Below are 12,648 nucleotides of genomic sequence, written 5' to 3' on the forward strand. Positions count from 1 at the left end.
TCTATTTTCATTGCAGCTCAAAAATTCACTGTATCGCCTGCCATATTGGTATGTGGTAAACTTTTTTCCCTTGTAAATCAGTATCTGATCTGAAAATCACATTTTGGTTAGGCTCTATTTCCGGGACTCTGCAGACATTTCCTCTGAAAAGAATTCCTGCAGTAGCCAAAAATGCTTGATATCCGTTTGGGAGAAAATGGGCCATCAGCATGTCATGTCATGTTTTGTTCTTACCATGTTTTATAATCAGACTCTTCAAATACAAAACCTTTGGTTTGGTCCTTTGTTACAATACACATAAGTTATGAGCCCTCATACCTGTCCTTCAAAATGAACCACTCCAGCTAATCTGCATGTGTGTGAAACTACAGTAACAACAAGAAAAATTACTGTATGAACAGAATGTACACAGTCAATGCAGCACCAATCAGGCACCATAACAGCTGCACATCGGCGTGAAATCCATTCTCCTCAGGCAAACTCAGACAGGATGCATGATGTCCTGGTGGTTCAGCCATGTCAAAGATCCTCTTGTTTCAGACACGCTGCTTTAAGAGAGACCCTAAATCTGCTTTTATGAGGCTGATCATGTTGAACATTTAGACCAGGGAACACTTTGCTCCGCTGTCCTCTCGTCACCCTGCAGGCTGCTTGACTTATCGTTCAGCCATCAAGCTCTTGCTTGCTTTGTTCTCCTTATTTCCTCAGCCCTAGTCTCCACACTCGCATCCCCTCTGTCCTTCCACTTGGAAAGTTTGAGTCATGGATTATGGGGGGGTAACACCAAGTATATTTATTCCTTAACCCATGTTTCTTCTTTCTCTCTGTCTGTGTGCAGCTGATGGCAGACTGAACACTGGTCATGCTGGTGTGTTGCTGGTTGAGAGACGAGGCTCCTACCCGCTCATTGACCTGCGAATCCTCAGAAGTAAGTCTCTTGACCCATTTAAGTGCAAAACATTAGTTGCCACGTCAGTAAATGTCAATCCTCTAAGGGTGCTTTCACAGCTAAACTGTTTTGAGGTCAGGTCCATTTCCTGGTTATAACAGTTAATTTGGGCTGGTGTGAAGTGGACTCAGCTGCAGTTCATTTGTCATGTAAAAGCAAACAGGCCAGCCTAAGGTTTTTATAATGGCTCATATATGATTTTAGCACAATTTCAAAAGCTACTCCACTAATAAGTCCATCTGCTCTTGGTTCAGGAAACTATCTTAAAATGAATCTATTTAAGACCGTGTATATAAGCTATTTATGCAAATCATTTGGTAATTGTGGTAATACTATGCATGTCAGCACAGGGATTTTCTCTGATTAATAGGTCAAAGCTGTTTAAACTGCTGTGTTTATAACCAGTACTGTGCCAGTTTATAGTCCGTTTAAAAATAAATGTGTCTCAGTGTCCCAACAGTTATAATCTAATAATACTGATAGTATTTAGAATCAGTCATTTCTCTGTGAGCTCTTTGTGAGAAAATAATTAAACACATCAGAAGCACTAAAGTGCTGCATAAACTCCTGCCAGTCACCAGAATTTGATTTTCCCATGAAGCTCCTGATGATGCAGGATGACAGGTGCCAAAACTGTCAAATGTTAGTTTGTACAACATCATGTTTACTCCTCTTGGTCAGTTTATTAAAAGTCAGTGTAAGCAGGAACCAGAGCTAAAATGCAACAGTATATCGTCTCTTCCTCTTGGTCCAGAACAAATTAACCAAACTGCAGGTGTGAAAGCAGCCCAACACAATTCTCATCTATTTTTATTTCTCAGTCACCAAAACCAGTACAATATTTCAGGAATTCCATCCAAGTTTTTTGCACTAGGAGTTATTTACAGTTATTACAGCAAATGTAACCTTCCACCTGAGTGCTGTGTGCATTAAATGTATCTTATTTTTGCATTATAAAATGAAACGCTTGTAAGCTAAGACATGTGTTATAATTTAGCATACCCTCGCTGACGTAAATGGAGTGGCCAAATTATTAGAAACACCCGTCAGTTTAATGCAATGCAATTCAACAGCATCACAGACTGCAGCCAAAATGACCACAGAGTTGAATCAACACATCTCTAAAGAAAGTTTCAGCAGTGGTTATAAAAGCTAGAGTGGTTTACTGTGCCTGAAATTAGCTGTGTGAACATATGGGGGAGTATGCTTCCCACACAGAGCACACTTAATAATTATTATCATATTATAAGCTCAGCTTTTTAAAGCACTCATTCAGTGCATAAACTATGTGGTGAGACACCTGAAGGAGACATAACACATGACAGTGAAGCATAATGAATTGAATTGACTGGGCTACAATTTATATTCTGTCCATAAAAAGGTCTACCTAATGTACCCAATAAAATGGCAACTGAGTGCATTAAATGCACCAGCTCTGATCCTTTTTTTAATTTTCACATATTTTAATATAAAGGGCAGGCTGAAACAAGTAGACTCTTACACTGACTAGTGTTGTCCATAACTTAAAGAGACACAACTGGATATTATTTTTCCTTTTATACTTTCAGATTCAGATACATGTATAATATTTATTACACATTTGATCATTTTCTATATGTGGCTAATAATGTTTGATTCAGATCAAATAAGCATTTAACTGTATTTACTGTGAGTCTAACACACAGTGAGTCATGATTTGATCACTTCAAATTGATGAATTACAGGACACACTCATCTCTGAATACAGCTGCAAGGCAGAATCAGGGTAATTGTGCATTAAATTCAGGTTTAGGGTGTGTTTTCTAAAAGTGAGACACACTTGTGTCCTCTTATTTGATGAATCATGACTTTACACTTAAATGCTTAAGACCAACAAAAAAAAGAATCCTGGGAAAGAGATGCATATAATTCAGAAAAACTGTTTATCTGTCACTGATGCACTACATTGTCAGGAACTTTGCATATTAATGTCAATGATTTGTAATTTCAGCCAGTGCCCAGCAGGGGGAGGTAGAGGCCGGCACCAGGAGAAAAGTGAAGCGTCTGCTGAGTTTTCAGAGATACTGCCACGCCTCCAGGCTGCTCAGGGGGTTGGTGCCCCACACCCCCGGGTCACTACACCTACTGGACGACGACTACCTGGGACAAGCTGCAGTAAGAACACACAAAAACACCACCCAACATGTTTAAGGCACCCTGTATCCCCAGCTCTCTGTGTTGTGTATGTGTGTAGTGTGAATCACAGATCAGTTCTGAAAAAATGTCTTTCTGTCTGTCTTTCTTTGCAGCACATGCTGTCAAAAGTCGGCACGTGGAACTTTGACATTTTCCTCTTTGATCGTCTTACAAATGGTAAAATGGCTTTTTCTACTACTTAAAGTTGATCAGATTTACCTACTACAGCCTTTTTCCAACTTATCTATTTTTGTAATCATTGTTTTCTTTATATTTTTTATGTATATTGTATTCAGCACAAATCACTCTCTCGGGATGAATAATAAATTGACTTGAAAGAAATTCTTAGTCAGCTAACACTCACATGATTTGTTGGTTAAAAGATCAGTAAAAAAAAAAGAGTCCTTTCACAAAGAATCATGTAAGCACCTCTTTAAATCTTGTGTTTTACCAGAGATGTGCTCAGGCTTCTTGGAAATAAGTGGTTCAGCATAATTAAAGCATAAGACATTACTAATCAACTAAAGAAATCTTGCTCAGTCTCGCTTGACCTTTGAGCTTCCTGACTTGCTTCTTGAATACATTTTTGTGCTTTAGGTAACAGCCTGGTGACTCTGATGTGCCATCTCTTCAATGTCTACGGTCTCGTTCACCACTTCCAGCTGGACATGGTCAAACTCCACAGGTTTCTCGGTAAGCTGCCAGAAGATGTCAGAGATCACACCCGTCCCCCCCCTGTCCCCCTTTGTCCTCCAGCAGCAAGAGATGGAAAAGTTCTTCCCGATATTTGAGTCTGTTGACGTAAATAAGAGAATAGAAAAATTCTTGAATTATAGCTTAATACAATATTTATGAAAACATTTAAATGTTTAGGATTATTGGTGTATTTGCACATTGCATCTCTTTGCAAACACTTCATACACTGTAAAAGTGCAACTAGCGGCCTTTTTGGCGGGGCAGAGTGCTCTCGAAAGCTGAGAAGGGTTTAACTTTTCAGGAAAGTCCAGAATGACGTCAACTGGTTCTTTTGTCTGACGATCAGTCATTACAAAGGAGACACGGGTTTATGTTCCCCAGAATAAAAACAAATATGTATAAAGTGACGTTGCTGTAAGGGAATATTAATCCAGCATCCGTAGCTTGTTAAATGGTGCTATCAGGTCACAACAGAGCAGCGATAAGCTTCATGTTGCTATGGAATCAAAGCATGCAATCAGCAGCGAACATACAATAACAGGATATTTCTCCTCTTGTCATTGGACAATGGAAAATGAGAGCCAACACTGTGATCAAACTATAAATTTTATTATACCAAACTCATTTAACAGATACGTTTAAAGGGATAGTTTGGGATGTTTTAGCATTAGGTGGTATGAAAGACTTTCCTGTAGTGTAGTGGATGCAAAAGTGTTTTGTCCAGTTCTGATCGTAGAATAGAGAGTTCTGGCGAGTTGGCAGGGTCTGGAAACTAAAAGGTTTTACTCCACAAAACTATGTGTACACTGAAAGGTCACCTATTACACCACAAAACAACTGTCCTTGTGGATATGAGAAACCAGTTTTACTTGGCACTATTTTGTTTCATGAAAAGTCCAGTAAGTACAATGACAGCATGTAGTAATATTACTACACCCTGTCATTATAGTTTTGTGGAGGAAAAACCTTGTAGTTTCGTGATCCTACCAGCTTGCTGAACTATCGGTTCTACGATCAGAACCGTCCAAAGAAAGTAAGCTAATAGCTTTGCATCCACTACACCACTGGCAAGTATTTCATACAACTTAATGTCTAAATTCCCGGACTATCCCTTTAATGTGGCTTCTGTTTCCCACTGTGTCATATGCAACTATGGCTACTCTCAGCTTTCTCCCTGTGCTGTCTGGTTTTACCTATCTATGCAACTGGGACACATCATCAGTGTTGTTCTCTGAGGTTGTTTGGGGTCTTTTTAACATGAGACACTCACCTAGGCGACCCAGACGGGTGATCAGGCCCTGATTTGTGTCCAAGTAACTCAAGTGGTCTACAGATCACCCTGCATGATCCACGGCTATCTCATTGCCTTCTCTGCAGCCTCTGTGATCTGCAAGATGACTCTGTTGCTGTTCAGTCCCATAATTCCTGGGAGCTTGAGTTCCCTGCAGACTAACTAAGCCTCTGCCCCCAGCCTCGATGGGATCACACAGGGACCTTCAACACTCGCATATAAACCTCTCATACTGGCGTCCTCGATCAGGGTTTGCCAGGGAACAGTGAATTCCAGTAATTTCACTTGCCTTGTTGTTTCCATCTGGAGTGTGGTCACTGTGATGGTGTTGGGGAATCTGAGCCCAAGGTCGACCTTCAGCTGCCGTGCTGCAGCAAAGAGCCCCCCTCCCAGTGGATTGGTTGCAGCTATGGCCTCTCCTCGGCCTTGACAAATGCGATGGACTGCCTTACTGGTTGTTGCTGCCTGCTATGAGATATATCTGCACCCCTCTTCAGAGTTATTTGTTTACTGGCTTGCTGTAGCAATTTGAAGAACTGTCAAGAAATCTAAATTTTGTGTTCACAGTGAATCAAAACGAGCTGAATTATAGTTATTACCCGTGGGACTCTGCTCTGATAATCAAATTGAAGTATTTACATGACACGTTCTGCACTGGTGTTTTAATAGCATCAAGATAAAATAAAAATTGTAAAGGTTGAGATAATTGAATGGGCTTTAACCTTCTGTCTTTCCAGGCATGGTGCAAGAGGACTACCACTCCCAGAATCCCTATCACAATGCTGTTCATGCTGCTGATGTTACCCAAGCCATGTACTGCTACCTGAAGGAGCCCAAGGTAATGAATAATACTGTATTCATGCACACACACACACACACACAGACACACACACTCTCACTAGGCCTGAGCTTCTCCTTGACATATTCTATTAGCTTCTCTTCCTGAGGGATAATTCCCGCTCACTTCGACTCGACATCACATCTATCCTCAGCCTGGAGAAATCCCAGAAGCCCTCTGACCAGATTAAGAGTCTCTGCATCTTTCCTTTTATACAGTAATTGCTTTTGTGTCCTTTGTTGCTCCGTAAAGCACTTTGTGATGCACCTATTTTGTTAAAAGCACTTACATAAATAAATTGAATTCAGCAGCGTACACACGCCAGTGTGTTCTAGATAACAAGCACACACTTGCAGTATAAGATGGCAAGCCTGCTGCCTGTCTGATCAATATGCAGTTGTGTCCTTTACTGTGCATTAAGCATTTATCCTCACCCTGGGACACACATCTATATCTGTTGTGAATCCATACATTTTTAACGGTTTCAATTTTTTAGGTAAAATGGTTCAATGTCAGACATAAATGTACTCATTTTATCTATTTATTTTGAATTAAATTTAATACAATTATCCAAAATGACTTTGCCTATGTTACATATTTTGTGGAGTTGTGTGTTAACAACCCAACTGTTCCCTACAATGTTCAAACCCAGAAAAATCTGTAATTTTTATCAAGGAAACTCTGTCTATCAATGTCTGCCAGAATAAATGTCACAAGCGATTAGTAAATTATCCAATTTTTTTTATGTTATGTTTAACGTTTTAACGTCCAAACTTTTTTGGAATCTTGGATCTTTATCTAGTATATCCCACAAGGAATAAAATCACTCAAATCCTACACTAATCACCAATATGGATTTACCCCAATAATTATAATAACTGTCCTAATACATATGGACTATACTTTTATCAATCATCACAGAGGAACTGGTGGCACTATTTAGGAAACTGGCTTTTAGTTGGGATAAACACTATAAATGACATCATGGCATCTCTCCTGATGGAGTCTTTGAAGGAGAGTTTAGCAATAAAATGTAATTGAAGTGTCCCTCCTACATAAGGAGCAAAGTGTACCCTGTGGATTATTTGTGTATTGTAGCTGGCAGAGCAGCTCAGTCCCCTGGACGTGTTCCTGGGTCTGATGGCAGCAGCCGCCCACGACGTGGACCATCCAGGAGTCAACCAGCCCTTCCTCATCAAGACCAGACACCACCTGGCATCCCTCTACCAGGTACTCTCCATGTCAGTATGTGGGTTTAAATGTGTGGTAGGTCTAGTGTCCAGCCTGTAACCGAGTCTGTTTGAAACACATTTACAGAACACGTCAGTGCTGGAGAGTCACCACTGGAGATCCACTGTGGGCATGCTGCGAGAGTCGGGACTGCTGTCCCACCTGCCTGCTGACATGTCGTAAGAACTTCTTCTTATTTTATACACATAACACAAATATTTTATAGCGATTCCTTACTCCTTTGGTCACTGAAGGATTGTGACAAGAAACTTTTTGACTTACTGCAAACATATCTTGTCGTTACTGTACTACAATTTCTTGTAAGTTTATCTGCTAGTCTTCACAGAAAGGTCAGAGGTCCGGGTCTGTTAAAGAAGACAGCACAGAAGTAATTTATTTAACACATAGCTGTCAAAATGAGTAGAAAAGATAGAGCTCATTTAAAAGTGAATATACATTATATTCTCAGAAATGAAGCTGCAGAATCAGAATTAGCCCAGGTATTTGTGGTTGTGTTGTTCTGGTTCAGCAGTGCCCCCTCTCCTCTGCAGGCAGGACATGGAGCAGCAGCTGGGCTCTCTCATCCTGGCTACAGACATCAGCAGGCAGAACGAGTTCCTGTCAACCTTCAGAGAACATCTGGACAACCAGGACCTGGACCTTCAACTGGCTTCACACAGACACTTTATACTGCAGGTACACTACTCACCCACCTGACTGGACACTTTAAACATGTATGTTTCACAGAAATTCCAACTGTAATGTTTATGTATGTCTGATTCTCTCTATGAATCTCTCTCTCTCTCTCTTTTCCTTCAGATTGCTCTAAAGTGTGCAGACATCTGTAATCCATGTCGCGTCTGGGAGCTGAGCAGACAGTGGAGCGAGAGAGTGTGTGAGGAATTCTACAGGCAGGGTGAGTACAGTGAGATAAACAAATACAAACAGAAAAAATACCTCGTCATGTACTGCATGTAGCACGTCATGCTGTAGGAAGTTATTGGAATTATTTATAGTCTCAATTTCATCTCTAAATTACTTTTATAGCAAATACAAAAACATGTCAGACATGTCCTACAAACCTAGTTTTTTATGAAAAAAGATTGGAAAAAAACTTCCAGGACAACTCAAGACAGTTGTATGATAGAGTTTGCTGTGTGAGGGTTAAAAAACTGTCAACAACACGTTTGGCACCCATGTTTGTTTGGTTTTCAAGCACCTTTGTGTTACTAAGCACGAAGTTGGATTTATTCAAAACATTTGAGCTTCCAAGTCTTTGTCTTTCTGTCTCCGTTCATTAATTCCTGAACATTATATTGATGTATGGAAAATTCTTGTGTTTGAATGTTTATCTCTGTACGTTTGTATGGACTAAACATTCTCACACAGTGATGAGACAGCCAGCAGGAGCATTTTGGGACTTAGTTTCTTGCCCAAGAATACTTCAACATGTAGACTGCCAAGGCCAGGGATCGAACCCACGACCTTCTGATCAGTGGTTGACCGCTCTATTGTCTGAGCCCCCCCATCTGTACGTCAGATATCTCAGGAATCCCTGGAGAAAATTTCTTGAACTCCAGGATGAACTGATTATATTTTGCTGGTCAAAGGTTAAAGGTCAATGTCACTCCACAAACAAAATGTCATGGGCCATAACTCAATAATTCATGCACTAAATATTACAAAACCAAATGAAAAAGGGTGAAGGATTTTACATCCAAAATGTCAAAGGTCAACTTCAGTGATATCAGAACAGAATGTTCAGCAAAAACACTTTTCTGGCATCGCTGATGTGATCGTTGTGACCATATTTCATTTGGTCTGCTACTGAATTGGTGATGATAATCTTGTAGCTTCTTTCCAGCAACATCCATATTTAAAGCATTACCTGCTGTCATATCATAGCTACATGTAGCCATGACATGATGTAGGCAGAACTTGACTGGCTGGCGGAGGCAGACGACCGTGAGGCAGGAATTCTAGTCTGAATTTTGTCTGTTAACCTGACAGGTGACCTGGAGAGAAAGTTTGACATGGAGATTAGTCCACTGTGTAACCAGCAGGCTGACTCTGTCCCAGCCATTCAAATAGGTGAGTACATGAGTGCACACACCAGGAACTGTTTCCTGTATCATCATCAAGATGTCGCTTCACTTACCAGGAGGTGACCCAGCTTTGTTGTGCTTTCCTCAGGGTTCATCTCCTACATCGTGGAGCCTCTGTTTGACGAGTGGCATCGCTTCACCGAGCCCAGCCCGCTCAGCCAGACCATGATGGGTCACCTGCACAAAAACAAAGCCCGCTGGAGCCGCCTACGTTACGCACACACACCTTCAGACACACAAACAAACTCTGAGGAGCCGGAGGCGGAGGGAGGAGAAGGGGGAGGAGGAGAAGGGGAAGACATCCCTTAATCTTCCTCTTGTCTCTAGAGGTGTTTGATCTTCCCTTTGTAAACGGAGGAGAGGAGTGTTAATCCACCTCCTTATTTGTCCTCCAGCATATTACCTCCCACTGCTGGTTGTTCACAGATAGTGGGAGCACTGGAATGGAGTCTGGCTTCAATTCATGAGAAATGGCTCCCTCTGCTGGAGCGGAGGATTGTAGCCCTGGAGGGGGAAAAAAGAAGACCGAGAGCGAGTCAGGGTAGGGCAGGTGAATGGATAATCTTAGTAAATATATGCCAATTTGACAAAGTCATGCCTTGCTCTTTACCCCACTGATATCTGCTTCAAAGGTTATATCTGATGACAGAAGAAGGATCAATGAAGACAAGTATTAATGTTTTGCACAATGCTGCTCGAACAATAAAGAAATTTTAAAAAAATGCCAAAATTATATACATAAGTCAGCTGGACTGTGCAGGAAGTAAAATATATAACAGACAAAGAGGACTATATGAATATATCCACTGTACTATGCTTTTTAAACTTTTAGACAATACATACTGTATTAAGCTCTTTTCACTTTTTCTCTTTTTGTACAGCTTGCACTTCTACTGGATGCTCTTTCAAGTGTCTCACTTGTCTACTTTTCACTGAAGTGCGTTTTTAACTCACTAAGTTGGTACGTCAAGGTACTGTATGTGTTCTGTTTTAACTGTGTAACCTGTAAGACTGACTGATACAGTTAATGACTGACACAGAGCGGCTGGTGTCGCTCAGTTGTTTGAATGCTGATATCGACTGTCAGCTGGATGTTTTGTGGATGCGGGGGAACACAATCCGGAGCCATTTTCTAAAGTATTTGTGTTCATGTAACGTTATTATAATCTGTACATACTGTGATGTACGACCTCAGCACTTCACATGCCAAAATCTCAGCAATGTATTAACCTTTTTACTGGGAAATATAACTCTTTACACTGGTGTTACCTTTGTAACAGCTCAATTGGTGCATTTATTTTTCAGATAACCTCACTTTACAAGCTCATATACAACAAAGCCTTAACTTGGTCTGAAACACATTTTCTAACAGTGTTACCATTTCTGAACTTACAAGCTTTCTTACACTTACAGTTTCTGCCTGTTTTCTTCAGCCATACCAGCGTACTGAAACACACCCACCCACACACACACACACACACACACACACACACACACACACACACACACACACACAGAGTACTGTAGTAGCTTGCATCCTGTTTGATCTTTCACCCAGTATCAGGGTCAGAATGGGTTTTACACCTGGTGAGCATTGCCAAGGTGCCAATGTACTGTTCTGATACATCAACTCACTGCTCTGTTACCTCTCTAAGGTTTTTATATTACTTTCTTTTTACACTACTGCAGGCACCATGTGCACTGCAACTTATGTCACATACAGACTTGGGCCAATTAGTAATTGCAAATACCTCAAATTCTAATATCTAATTCATAATATCTTAAGAAAACTATACACAAAAGTACATACAATTAATCATCTTAAATGGTACTTATATATCTACAATGCTGAAACCGATCCACATGGCTTGAAACAAAGCATATAAAGCATTTGTAAATATCAGTTGGTCCAAGTGGAACATGTACCAATACAAAACGGCTTCTTTTATCTTTTTTTTTTTTTTTACCACTTTGCTCTAAATAATGTATAGTTAAGGTTGTCACATTTCCCATCTGGCATGGTCGAGGCTGTGTGCTGCACACGGTGCTAACAGAAACCCCACGTCTTCCCTGAGCTATAAAGGAAATAACCCGAGCTTTATGATTCTAACAACCCAGCTGACATACAGTATATTCTACATGCAGTGTATTCTCCAAGGTTACCACAGATGCGTTCATAACAAGTGTAAAAACGATTATAAAGCAATTTGCTTTCTTTGAGAATTTTTAAGCTGTTTTTATGGGGTGTGGTGCAAAAACGTTCATATCTATGTATAGCTCTGGTAATTGATAAGTTAATGATTAATGTCTTCACCATAGCACTATTGGCTTTGCTGAAACTCCCACTATATTATGTAAGCACCCATATTGTCTAAAGTTCACACTGTTGTCACTGTCGTTGTTGTGAAGGGGAATCACAGACTATGACACAGGACTCTGTGACTATATATTTCCTAAAAACGGCACTATTTTATTATCTGTCACACAATACTGCCGTAGTGTAGACATACTGTAGTCGAATTCAATACCTCTCAGAATCAGCACTGATACAGGGTCACTGAGCCGTACTGGTTTCACTAACAAGTACAAATATACACTAACAAGTATGTGTTTCATAAAGGTTTCTATGCCAGAGAGATTATTATATGAGATTCACTAAAAGTATTGTCTTTATTTAAAAGAAACTAGTCTAATATAAAATCATTAACTGTGATGGTAAAGACATTTGTGTAGACACACCACCTACAGTAGCATTTATCATTAGACCGGACTCACAGAATGGACAAAACTTATATGACTATATGCATAAAGTTGGGGGCATGTATTACCTTTTGTACCTCCTTACAAAAACCCTTATCCTACCGACTGGGGTACCCACAGGCCCCAGGAGTAAACTTTCTGTTATAGCTCACGCCTTTTTTACCATTCCAATTTTCGTGACTTTGTCAATCAATTTGTTCCTTATGACTTCATATTCTTGTTTTCTGTTTCAATTAGTGTTTTTTCACAAAAGTATTGGGGTCCTGTGTGACACCAGTCAAAAGCCGCCAATTCCACTTACTTTTAAGTAAGTGGAATTACTTAGCTTTTAAGTACTAATGTGGCTTGTACTTGGATATAGTTTCAAATTGTATTAAGAAAACTATATATATATATATATATATATATATATATATATATATTTTGGTTATATTTCATTTCATTTCATGTTTCATTCAGTTGCCATAAATTACATAACTAACAATATTTTGTGAAGAAATAGGTTAACATTTTGCTATGATTGTTGTTTTGTCATGACCCCCGGGGACCCAAGTCGGTTGGTTAAATCTGTTGGTAGGATGAGGGTTAATGGGTCATAAATGTC

At 40.0% G+C, this 12,648-nt stretch overlaps 1 protein-coding gene across 4 annotated transcripts in view; it reads left to right on the forward strand.

The window, feature by feature from the left end:
* Positions 1-12,181, forward strand: part of LOC131990691 (cAMP-specific 3',5'-cyclic phosphodiesterase 7B-like) — an 88,476-nt gene extending 76,295 nt beyond the window's left edge. For all 4 annotated transcript variants that reach the window (XM_059355805.1, XM_059355806.1, XM_059355804.1 and 1 more), the window contains 11 exons: positions 839-928; positions 2,940-3,103; positions 3,238-3,301; positions 3,722-3,817; positions 5,849-5,949; positions 7,048-7,179; positions 7,267-7,358; positions 7,731-7,875; positions 7,999-8,095; positions 9,190-9,270; positions 9,373-12,181. In XM_059355805.1, the coding sequence (XP_059211788.1) occupies positions 839-928; positions 2,940-3,103; positions 3,238-3,301; positions 3,722-3,817; positions 5,849-5,949; positions 7,048-7,179; positions 7,267-7,358; positions 7,731-7,875; positions 7,999-8,095; positions 9,190-9,270; positions 9,373-9,593 (1,283 nt within the window). In that variant the 3' untranslated portion in view covers positions 9,594-12,181. The remainder of the gene's footprint in view (positions 1-838; positions 929-2,939; positions 3,104-3,237; positions 3,302-3,721; positions 3,818-5,848; positions 5,950-7,047; positions 7,180-7,266; positions 7,359-7,730; positions 7,876-7,998; positions 8,096-9,189; positions 9,271-9,372) is intronic.
* The last annotated feature ends 467 nt before the right edge of the window (positions 12,182-12,648 follow it).

The sequence above is a fragment of the Centropristis striata genome, chromosome 18, assembly GCF_030273125.1.
Source record: "Centropristis striata isolate RG_2023a ecotype Rhode Island chromosome 18, C.striata_1.0, whole genome shotgun sequence".
NCBI lineage: Eukaryota > Metazoa > Chordata > Actinopteri > Perciformes > Serranidae > Centropristis > Centropristis striata.